This window comes from Coregonus lavaretus, assembly GCF_964263955.1.
Source record: "Coregonus lavaretus genome assembly, chromosome: 29".
Taxonomy (NCBI): Eukaryota; Metazoa; Chordata; class Actinopteri; order Salmoniformes; family Salmonidae; genus Coregonus; species Coregonus lavaretus.
Genome location: NC_140016.1, coordinates 21,229,287 through 21,241,901, shown reverse-complemented (window position 1 = coordinate 21,241,901; position 12,615 = coordinate 21,229,287). Strand labels below are relative to the sequence as shown.

Here is a 12,615-nt window from a genome sequence, read left to right as displayed (position 1 = left end):
CTACAGTTTATATAATCCAAAGGTGGTAGTCCCCTCCTCATAGTTGACCAGGGTGGGGTCTGTCACCCACACAGAGAGCTGGTCTTTAGGTTCCAGACTGAACACTCCTCCCTGGAAGGCCGTACACAGGTCTGTATGATTCTGGTCCCCCAGGCTGCAGTAGGATGTCATGAGGTCCTTCTCCTGTCCAGCCTCCCCCTTCCTCAGTTTCACGCGGCTGGCCAAAAGGGTTTTGGGGTGCCATTTGGAGAAGGCCACCTGGGAGTAAATTATGTAGTCTCCAGGCTGCAGAACCTTCAGCCAGCTGGACTTGAAGTACTGGACGTTCCTCAGCACTGAGTGGCCTATGTTCCACTCCAGATACTTTGCTGTACAACCAGACAATATTTTTAAGTATTTGTATTTATTATGGATCCCCATTAGCTGATGCCAAGGCAGCAGCTACTCTTCCTGGGGTCCAGCAACATTAAGGAAATGTACATACGCTTCAAACGTTACACTTCACAACACATTATTACCCACTACTACAACATATCTACAATACATAATCGATGTGTACGTGTGTTAGTATGTGTATGTAGTCATGGCTCTACGTAGTACTGTGCGTTTCCCATCGTCTGTTCTGGCCTTGTGGACTGTAAGTGCGTTTTAAAACCTTATACTGAATCTCTTATCTTGAATTGAGGCTACAATTATGTAGGAAAAAAAGAAACCAAGAATGATCATGATAAGTCAAATCTCTTACATGTAGGAGGTCTGTCAGCCACAGGTTGCTTGACTATCACGCGTGCCATGACTCCATACGAGGGCACACTCCCAGTGAGTTTGGCAGCTGAAACGGAGAACAGACAGTCAGTCAGTCAGTCTTCACCCTCTCAGAATAGGAGGTTCTCTGCTGACAGGTGAGCTTGGTAGAGTGGCAAGTAAAGTAAAGAAAAATATACAAAGAGGTCCAAAGGTATTGGGGCAGTGACACACTTGCTGTTGTTTTGGCTCTGTACTCCAGCACTTTGGATTTGAAGTGATACCTTGACTATAAGGTTAAAGTGCGGACTGTCAGCTTTTATTTGAGGGTATGTTCATCCATATCGGGTGAACCGTTTAGAAATGACAGCACATTTTGTACATAGTCCACCCATTTTAGGGGATCAACATTTTTGGGACAAATTCAGTTTACATACACCTTAGCCAAATACATTTCAACTCAGTTTTTCACAACTCCTGACATTTAATCCTAGTAAAAATTCCCTGTCTTAGGTCAGTTAGGATCACCACTTCATTTTAAGAATGTGAAATTTCAGAATAATAGTAGAGAGAATTATTTATTTCAGCTTTTATTTCTTTCATCACATTCCCAGTGGGTCAGAAGTTTACATACACTCAATTAGTATTTGGTAGCATTGCCTTTAAATTGTTCAACTTGGGTCAAACGTTTCGGGTAGCCTTCCACAAGCTTCCCACAATAAGTTGGGTGAATTTTGGCCCATTCCTCCAGACAGAGCTGGTGTAACTGAGTCAGGTTTGTAGGTCTCCTTGCTCGCACACACTTTTTCAGTTCTGCCCACAAATGTTCTATAGGATTGAGGTCAGGGCTTTGTGATGGCCACTCCAATACCTTGACTTAAGCCATTTTGCCACAACTTTGGAAGTATGCTTGGGGTCATTGTCCATTTGGAAGACCCATTTGCGACCAAGCTTTAACTTCCTGACAGATTTCTTGAGATGTTGCTTCAATATATCCACATAATTTTCCTTCCTCATGATGCCATCTATTTTGTGAAGTGCACCAGTCCCTCCTGCAGCAAAGCACCCCCACAGAATGATGCTTCCACCCCCGTGCTTCACGGTTGGGATGGTGTTCTTCGGCTTGCAAGCAACCCCCTTTTTCCTCCAAACATAACGATGGTCATTATGGCCAAACAGTTCTATTTTTGTTTAATCAGACCAGAGGACATTTCTCCAAAAAGTACGATCTTTGTCCCCATGTGCAGTTGCAAACTGTAGTCTGGCTTTTTTATGGCGGTTTTGGAGCAGTGGCTTCTTCCTTGCTGAGCGGCCTTTCAGGTTATGTCGATATAGGACTTGTTTTACTGTGGATATAGATACTTTTGTACCTGTTTCCCCCAGCATCTTCACAAGGTCCTTTGCTATTGTTCTGGGATTGATCTGCACTTTCCGCACCAAAGTACGTTCATCTCTAGGAGACAGAACGCGTCTCCTTCCTGAGCGGAATGACGGCTGCGTGGTCCCATGGTGTTTATACTTGCGTACTATTGTTTGTACAGATGAACATGGTACCTTAATGCGTTTGGAAATTGTTCCCAAGGATGAACCAGACTTGTGGAGGTCTACAGTTTTTGGCTGATTTCTTTTGATTTCCCCATGATGTCAAGCAAAGAGGCACTGAGTTTGAAGGTAGGCCTTGAAATACATCCACAGGTACACCTCTAATTGACTCAAATGATGACAAATAGCATATCAGAAGCTTCTAAAGCCATGACATCCTTTTCTGGAATTTTCCAAGCTGTTTAAAGGCACAGTCAACTTAGTGTATGCAAACTTCTGACCCACTGGAATTGTGATACAGTGAATTATAAGTGAAATAATCTGTCTGTAAACAATTGTTGGAAAAATTACTTGTGTCATGCACAAAGTAGATGTCCTAACCGACTTGCCAAAACTATAGTTTGTTAACAAGAAATTTGTGGAGTGGTTGAAAAACGAGTTTTAATGACTCCAACCTAAGAGTATGTAAACTTCCGACTTCAACTGTATGTGTATTAAAGTAGTCAAAAGTTAAGTATTTTGCCCAATATTCCTAGCACGCAATGACTACAGTACATCACGCTTGTGACTACAAATTTGTTGGATGTATTTGCTGTTTGTTTTGGTTGTGTTTCAGATTATTTTGTGCCCAATCGAAATGAATGGTAAATAATGTATTGTGTCATTTTGGAGTCACTTTTATTGTAAATAAGAATAGAATATGTTTCTAAACACTTCTAGATTAATGTGGCTGCTACCATGATTATGGATAATCCTGAATGAATCGTGAATAATGATGAGTGAGAAAGTTAGATGCACAAATATCATACCCCCCCCAGAAAAATGCTAACCTCCACTGCTATTGTAATGGTGAGAGGTTAGCATGTCTTGGGGGTATGATATTTGTGCGTCTGTAACTTTCTCACTCATCATTATTCACGATTCATTCAGGATTATCCGTAATCATGGTTGCATTTATATTAATGTAGAAGTGTTTAGAAACATATTCTATTCTTATTTACAATACAAGTGACTCCAAAATGACACAATACATGATTTACCATTAATTTCGATTGGGCACAAAATAATCTGAAACACAACCAAAACAAAAAGCAAATGCATCCTACAAATGTGTAGAGTCACACGCTTGATGTAGTCATTGTGTGCTATGAATATGGGACCAAATACTTAAAATGGTACTACTTCAATTCACATAAGGGAATTTGTCCCAATACTCTTGGTCCCCTAAAATGGGCGGACTATGTACAAAAAGTGCTGTCATCTCTAAACGGTTCACCCGATATGGATGAAAATACCCTCAAATTAAAGCTGACAGTCTGCACTTTAACCTCATAGTCATTGTACCATTTCAAATCCAAAGTGCTGGAGTACAGAGCCGAAACAACAAATTATGTGTCACTGTCCCAATACTTTTGGAACTCACTGTATGTAATTAAATATTTGAACATACCTTTTCCTTCCACTTGTGAGACCTTGAGAGGAGAGAGAGAGAGCATAGTATTGCTTAATTATCTGTTAAAACTGGATAGTTTTTATTCTACAAATTTACTCATAAAACCTTAATTTGAGTCTCAGCAACCTCGGCTTACCTTTGCCATGATGTTTTTGTATTTCTCCACAAGCTTCTTACAGTCCAGCACTGATTGGCTGTCTTTCTCACACTCCCCAAGTCTCCTCAGGACGATCATGTCATCCAGGTACTTGTGTTCAAAGTCCTCCTCATACTGAGCCCAAACATAGCAGGAATTAATGTTAACCCTATATTTAATATCAGCACTGCTTAAGGAGGATCACACTTCAGTCTTTCAAGTTCACATCAGGACAAGTTCATGAAGCATGTTAGGACTAAGCAGCAGCATGTGCTGTTTCTAAATGTTTCTGTTGAATGTTTATTCTGATCATGGAAAATGTCCTCATGAACCCATTTTAATTGTTTTATAACTGAGGTTCAGTGTTTCCTGTGCTTGAAGAATAGTAGGCCTAGGTTGACACTGAAATACTTTAGATGTCGAAAAAATACGCTCTTGCTCAGTAAACCACATCGCTCTTTGAAGAGACACTTTACTATGTCACGTTTAGTCGACGGCTGTCAAAGTCAAACAATATCTCACTCTCTAGCAGAGTCCAAGATAGATTTCAGCTATAAAATAATTAAACGGGTCACACTTTATTTGGATAGTCCGGGTAGTTCATCTGTAGATGCTCTACAGATGGTCATACTATCAACAAACTATCTGTTGATAAGCAACTGCTTGCTAAGGTTAGGGTTAGGTTTAGAATAAAGGTTAGGATAAGGGTTAGAGCTAGGGTTAGTAGAGTCTGTAGAGCACTTACAGATGGACTATCCAAATAAAGTGTTACCAACAAATAGACTGCATAACAAAAATAGACTTGTATCCATGACCTATGATAGTTTTGAACTTGGCACTAAGAAACGTGGCACAAAAAAACAAATAAACATATAACCATATCTAGAAAGGTGAGTTCTTACCTCGTTTTCCTTGTGGTACAGGTAGGTGAATCCCCCCAGTAGCAGCAGCATTTGGAGCACTATCATACCAATGAGGAAACCGAGGAGAGGTTTGTTGTGGCCCGGTCCTGGTGCTGACTTGACAGAGTCTAGCCGTGGGGGGATCGGTGGTGGAGGCAGGCTGGTCTGGTACATGTTGATCATGGTAGTGCAGAGAGATCTAGACTGGGGAGATCTGGCTGCCTTCACACACCATCCACTTCTGAACAGCTACTGTCAGTCGACTGTCACTAGCTAGTGTGTTCTTCTGAGGCCACTTCCCAGAAGTGTGTCTCTGAGTGCATGTCTGTGTGCGTGTGTGTGTACAGTGTGTCTGAGTTTGATTTGAATGCATCAACCTCTCCAGACAACCCCATTTTTACCTGTTGGCTTCCCCAGTCCAAGTTTGCCCAAGGATTGATTCCAAAAGGTTCCTTTCTTGAAGTGGTTGGTGTGTGATATGATAGAGCATAGTAGAAATACTAATGGTAATCCCCCAAATAATAGTTTGAATGTTGCACAATCAGTGCATTTGTTGACCAAGGCTTTGTGGCTGAAATAGAAAGAAAATGAAACCAGGGTTACAGCACCTAGAGATGCATCTATATATTTCAGTTGGGCATGCTAGATTTTTCAATTGAATCAATCGTTTTCACAGGTTTCCAGTTGGAATGATAATAAGAGAAGATACTGAAGTACCTGCAGTGCAGAGAGTGAGAAGTGTCTCACATCAGGCAAACAAACTTTCCCACAACTTTAGAGAACATTCCCTTAAGAGTGTCATTAGGTCGTTACCAAACGTTTTCATAGGAATGTTCCAGTGATGTTTCCAAGAGACCATTCCCTTAATGTCAAACAGAACTTACCCAGAACATGGTTACCATCTTCTCCAAATATTCTATATTAATGTTCTAGGCACGTTTCATTAGAACATTGCAAGAATATTCCAGTGTCCAGTTTTCTGAAGGTTAGGAGAATATTCCATCAACGTCACACCAAACATACACAGAACATAGTTGCCATGTTCTCATAATATAATATAATAATATTCTTGTGTCCAATGAGGTTTAAAACATAGGACGTTCTGTCATGGTCCCCTGGAGGATTTTGTCTAATTCCCAGCTTGTTCCAGGGACAACCCTAAATAAGCTTTTAGGGCATCACCCAAATATATATATTTTTTACTGTTTCAGATCCCATCAAGGTCCTGATTGGTGAACCACTGATCCATTCACAGCTCTTTGTCTGTTGTCAAGGTTAGGGACACCCACACAAACAGTGCTTTTAATATACAATGTTTACAACTTACATATTTGACACACTTTAACATACATGATTACATTGTTCATGTTCATTTATACAGTAATTATTATTATTATTATTATTATTATTATTATGTCCTCACCTGAGATTTGGACTAACAACCTCTTGGTTCATCCGATCTTCCTGCTATGCCACCACGTTTGTTTTAAACGTCATTGGACAGGAATGTTCTTGCAACATTCCCATGAAACATGTCTAGAACATTAATATTGGATATTCTGAAAACATGGTAACCATGTTCTGTTTGACATTAAGGCAATGTTCTCCTAACTCTAATGCCAAAACATGCTAAATAGGTTCTCAGGAGGTTTTTGCTAACATACATAGAATGTTCTCATAACTAATGGAAAAAATGAACACTCAAACATCAGGAGAACATTATGGGTAACATTACAAAAACGTTCTCTCCCCTTTGATTTGTTAGCTGGGTTGTTTATCACATACTGCAACCTGCGATGAATGTGGAAGTGAACATTGGTGGCTAATCTTTCTGACCATCTCACACAGGATATGATTCATAGCGTTTAAAATGTGTCATTTCTCTTTTATACTTCCACTGAATCAGTTGATCCAAAATAATAGAGCAAAGCTATGGATATACACATTTTAACTGCATCATCAAATTAGTTTTAAAACCTCTTTGATGTTAAGTCCACTGTTTAGGGTACCTGCGTGGTTCTGGTACCGGCCGTCATATTTGTTTATAAATAGATCTGTGGACACTGAAGATCGAAATGGCTTGCATTGAGCGGTGGCCCTGATTCTCACAGACACAGGAGTATGTCTCTCCTGCCTGTGTGAAGCAGGATGTGAAATCTGACACCACTTGAAGCTGGGATGTCCCTCCGACCATTTTGTTTGCTCTTCCGATTGTCCATCAACTCCTGGCTGAGCCCTATGTCACAGCCACTAACAACGCATATGACTGGAATTCTTACATCGTAACGCAGCAGGAGAGAGTGGTTTCGTTGCGTGTAGCACATTCATAGATTTTAAACAGAAACCACGTTCTGTTTGTCATAGACGGACAAGATTAACATGAGATGAAAGGCAAGTTCCTAACGAGTTCAGGAAGCCAAGCTAGAGCTCTGTGAGACCTTCATAGTGATGGAGGCAGATGTTTTGACCAAGAAAGACTTTTTTAGAAAATATGCAATTTTTCTCTAACACTAAATACAGTGCATTCAGAATGTATTCAGACCCCTTGACTTTTTCCACATTGTTACGTTATAGCCTTATTCGAAAATACTTATTTCCCTCATTAAAATGCAAATCAATGTATAACATTTTTGACATGCGTCTTTCTGGATTTTGTTGTTGTTATTCTGTCTCTCACTGTTCAAATAAACCTACAATTAAAATTATAGACTGATCATTTTTTTGTCAGTGGGCAAACGTACAAAATCAGCAGGGGATCAAATACTTTTTTCCCTCACTGTAGCAATGGGTCTGAATTCTTATGTAAATAAGGTATTTTTGTTTTAAATTTTTAATAAATGTGCAAACATTTCTAAAAACCTGTTTTTGCTTTATCATTAAGGGGCATTGTGTGTAGATTGCTGAATAAAAAATATTGAATCAATTTTAGAATAAGGCTGTAACGTAACAAAATGGAAAAAGTGGAGTCTGAATGCTTTCCAAATGCACTGTATACAAATATGTATTTTACAGTTATAAAAAGGTGAAATCTTGGTCATTTTATAAATGGATTATACTATATTTGTAATAAATGTAATTTCAAGCCTTATTCATAAAGTTTTGTTGAATAGGAAATACATATGAATTATTTCATATTTGTATCATATTTGTACTGGGTATTTGAGTTTGTGTCCTCAAAAGTGACTGCACTTCAGCAATTTATAACACTTTTTTCCAGAAAGGTGAGATTTGAACCTTTCTTTGAGTATACAGCATTAGTAGTTATTGTTTATGGCCCTGGATAAATAATTACTTTTGGGGATTACCTAGATACCGTTTTAGATTATATTTAGTTACATTTAAGAGGTTGGTAACCCACTGGACACACCACACCATTTCAACGTGGATAATTGGATAGTACTTGGTTGAGACCACAGGGGGCACCTTAATTGGGGAGGATGTGCTCATAGTAATGGCTGGAATGGAATAAATTGAATGGTATTGAACACAAACACGTGGTTTCCATATGTTTGATACCATTCCATTCAATCCATTCCAGCCATTATTATGAGCCTTCCTCCCCTCAGCAGCCTCCTGTGGTTGAGACGTTGATCAATGAGATCACAACCTATATTCACCCACTCAAAAAGACAGCCAAAAGTTAGTTGAATTTCCAATATGTTATCACTATGCTTTCAACCATCTTAAAGCGCAACCAAATTCCAATGTAAAAACAATGTCTGATTTTTGGTTTAGTTATCACCCAAATGTCTATCACTGCGCTTTCAACCATTTAAAAGCACAGCATAGTTCAAATGGGAATACAATGTCAGATATTTTGTTTACTTATCGGACAGATTAATGTGTTATCACTGTGCTTCATCTAATAGCAGAACCAAATGACCTGGATTACAGTTGAGATTACAATAAAAGTACATGGTGCAAATGATCAATGCCATTCAACCTTCTGCGAGATTATTACAGCCATTGGATAGTTCCATCTGTGCCACTCACTTAGTCTGGCTTTAATTCCAGTTGGTCTACAAATTAATAATTTATATATTGGATTCATGTCTCCATCTCAACCAAAAATGTAAGTTAAAGAACAGGACCAAATCAAACTTTATATGCACTTTAAATAAAGTTTTATTTGATTTAGTCCTATTTTTTTTACCTCGATTTATGGTTGAGATGGAGATGTGAATCCAACATATCGATTATAAATTTGTAGACAAACTGGAATTAAAGCCAGACTAAGTCAGTGTGGCACAGATGGGTTGAATTGAAACAATAGCTGTTGATTACTTTACAAATGCTTTATAGACCTAAATAGCATAATTGATGATATACTGTATGAGTGATAAAGTACAGTCACATTTCATTTTCTCTGTTAAACCTACCTTTTGGAATGACTTCGATAGCAACAGTGAATCTATTTAGTTTCTTTCAACAATAATTCTCATCATAGCACATTGGTAATAGTCAGTGACATATCATAGCTAAGCAGGGCTGGGCTTGGTTAAAACCTTGGATGGGAGACCAAAGGCTAGCTGTAGATAGATCAATTCTCCAGAAGGAGGTGCTGCCCAGCCTATACTTTTTTCCCTGATAGTGGATATAGATCTGTTGTTGTTTTAAAGGTACAAATTCAATATACACTATATATACAAAAGTATGTGGACACCCCTTCAAATTAGTTGATTCGGCTATTTCAGCTACACCCGTTGCTGACAGGTGTATAAAATTGAGCACACAGCAATGCAATCTCCATAGACAAACATTGGCAGTAGAATGGCCTTACTGAAGAGCTCAGTGACTTTCAACGTGGCACCGTCATAGGATGCCACCTTTCCAACAAGTCAGTTCGTCAAGTTTCTGCCCTGCTAGAGCTGGCCTGGTCAACTGTAAGTGCTGTTATTGTGAAGTGGAAACTTATAGGAGCAACAACGGCTCAGCCGCGAAGTGGTAGGCCACACAAGCGACCAGAATGGGACCGCCGAGTACTGAAGCGCGTAAAAATCCCCTGTCCTCGGTTGCAACACTCCCTATCGAGTTCCAAACTGCCTCTGGAAGCAATGTCAGCATAAAAACTGTTCGTCGGGAGCTTCATGAAATGGGTGTCCATGGTTTAGCAGCCGCACATAAGCCTAAGATCACCATGCGCAATGCCAAGCGTCTGCTGGAGTGGTGTAAAGCTCGCCGTCATTAGACTCTGGAGCAGTGGAAACACATTCTCTGGAATTATGAATCATGCTTCCCCATCTGGCAGTCCAACTGATTAATCTGGGTTTGGCAGATGCCAGGAGAGTGCCAACTGTACATTTTGGTGGAGGATGAATAATGGTCTGGGGCTGTTTTTCATGGTTCGGGCTAGGCCCCTTAGTTCCAGTGAAGGGAAATCTTAACCCTACAGCTAACATTTACATTGTAGACGATTCTGTGCTTCCAACTTTGTGGCAACAGTTTGGGAAAGGCCCTTTCCTGTTTCAGCATGACTATGCCCCCGTGCATATAGCGAGGTCCATACAGAAATGGTTTGTCGAGATCGGTGTGGAAGAACTTGACTGGCCTGCACAGAGCCCTGACCTCAACCCCATCTAACACCTTTGGGAGGAATTGGAACGCCGACTGCGAGTCAGGCCTAATCGCCCAACATCAGTGCCCGACCTCACTAATGCTCTTGTGGCTGAAAGGAAGCAAGTTCCTGCAGCAATGTTCCAACATCTAGTGGAAAGCCTTCCCAGAAGAGTGGAGGCTGTTCTAGCATCAAAGAAGGCAACCAACTCAATATTAATGCCCATGATTTTGAAATGAGATGTTCGACGAGCAGGTGTCCACATACTGTTGGTCATGTAGTGTATGTTAAACAAGGTTTGTGTATGGTTGAAATTGCACCCTCAAAATAACTTTTTTCAAATCCAATGTATTTTCCACGTTGATTCCACACCACAATACGTTGACAAATTACATTGAAACTATGTTGATTTAACCAGTTTGTGCCCAGTGGGAAGACGTTTTTGGAAATCCGCCCCTCTTTCAAGTATAGGTGACCAAAAACCCACACTGTCAGATTACAGAAAGAATTAGTCAGCATCAACCACACCAACGCTTGTGAGGCCAATGCTGGTTGGTTTTCATCAGAATTCTGTAAGTTGCTGTAAGAGCCACCCCCAGCCTCCTCTCACAGTGATGCATTTGATTTGGACCACAGGACTAGTGAGAATGGAAAGACTGCTAGCTTGAAGACATGTTAATATACATAGGGTTTTCGGGTTTGACTGAAAGTGTAACAGTGTTCCACATTCGCATTCAACATTTCAAAGGTGGGTTTTGGGCACAAAGTCAACGCCTGTGGCTTGCCTTGAAACAGACCCCAGAGTTGGTTAAAGGTGCACCATGCAGAAATCGCTCTACCATTTCCTGGTTGCTAAATTTCGAACAGTTTGCCTAATTTCAGTTTGTGACAAAACAAGCAAGTATAGTGTAGAGAATCATTGCACCATCTAAACCGCTGTGAGATATATTTTCCATAACAAAAAATATAGTAAATATTGAATTTTCAGCTGTTTGAAGCTGGTGTTCAAAACCAAAAAACCGAAAGCATAGAAAAAAGCGCACATAGAACAGATCTACCGCTTCTTAGACTTGCTTTCAATGAGAGTGACAGATCTATAACTCACATTTCTATGTTAATTTGGTCGGGTCGCCCAAAAAGTTACATATTGCAGCTTTAAGGGACTGCAGTTGTTGTGAAGCTTTTTAACACAACTGATTTTTGTATGAAAACATATCATGATACAAATACAAAGACACTCGCTCGTATCTCTATTCTTTCACTTACAAATGCGCACGCACGCACACACAGAAACAGACTTCCCTTTTACTGTATGAATCTTCTACTCTCTGTCTATGCGGCACTAATTTCATTAATCTGCCTTTAAAATTGAATGAGTATTTTTACACCAGCGTTTCTGAGCATCTTTTTTTACATTTGTGCTAATTCAAACCTTAATTATGTAATTTAATTTGGGGGGGGGCTGTCCTGTTCAGCTCTGCTGGAGTTAAATCAGCCATTTGTTTGGCCCAGTTGCAGTAGAGAAAATGACTGCTTGCACTCCAGGCACCGTAGTAAGATGTACTTGAAGCACACTCAAGTCTTAATTTCCTTCTCTAATAGCCAATGCAAGCAGGATGCTAACAATGAGTCATTACTTGACATCCCCCATGGAACCAAAGTTAAAGACAAACATATAACACTTTCTACTTGGTTGTCCCTGAATTTTTACCCCTGGGTGCAAAAGAGAAGTCTCTGTTAGTATGTGGGCGCGTTTGAGTGGTAAGGCTACATCAACCGACTGTAGACGAAAGTCGAGGAGTGAAGTCGGGGAGGTGCCTCTGCGACAGCCGAAAGTCAGACACTAATGTGGTTTTCCAACAAGGCTCAGAGTAACATGGCAGTGTTGCCATTGTTTACTAATGTTTTTCTTTGTGATGTAAAAAAAAAGTATCCAAACCTCATATCACACCCACAAACTGAAATCCTGTGTGTGTAACATGGTATAATCAGCCTCAAATATCACATTAATTTGTAGCCACTGTATGAATCTTGCCAAAGTTGGTTCCTGTTTCTGTCGTCTTTGGTCACATTTGTGTGAGACAAATAGAGCCTCCCACAATGCAGGCGATTGCTACAGGATGAAGTTGGTGAAGAGCAACTGCAGAAATCTGTAGTCGACTGCAGTCAAAACTTCATGACCTTTGATCACGAGTTTTGTAAAGTTCATGCAGTCGACATGTAGGCACAAGTCTGACAATTTTTATCCCCATAATGCAACACACTTTGAAAGGCGGTGACCAAC

The 12,615-nt window shown here is 40.0% G+C and overlaps 1 protein-coding gene across 1 annotated transcript; it reads right to left on the bottom strand.

Annotated features, from left to right (window-relative positions):
• LOC311104856 (CD40 ligand-like) lies at positions 1-4,960 on the bottom strand (the record flags this gene model as incomplete). Its single annotated transcript, XM_084146801.1, has 5 exons — positions 1-368; positions 746-832; positions 3,737-3,758; positions 3,876-4,010; positions 4,778-4,960. 5 exons carry the CDS (start codon positions 4,958-4,960, stop codon positions 1-3), a joined length of 795 nt encoding a protein of 264 aa, XP_084002927.1.
• Between the last annotated feature and the right edge of the window lie 7,655 nt (positions 4,961-12,615).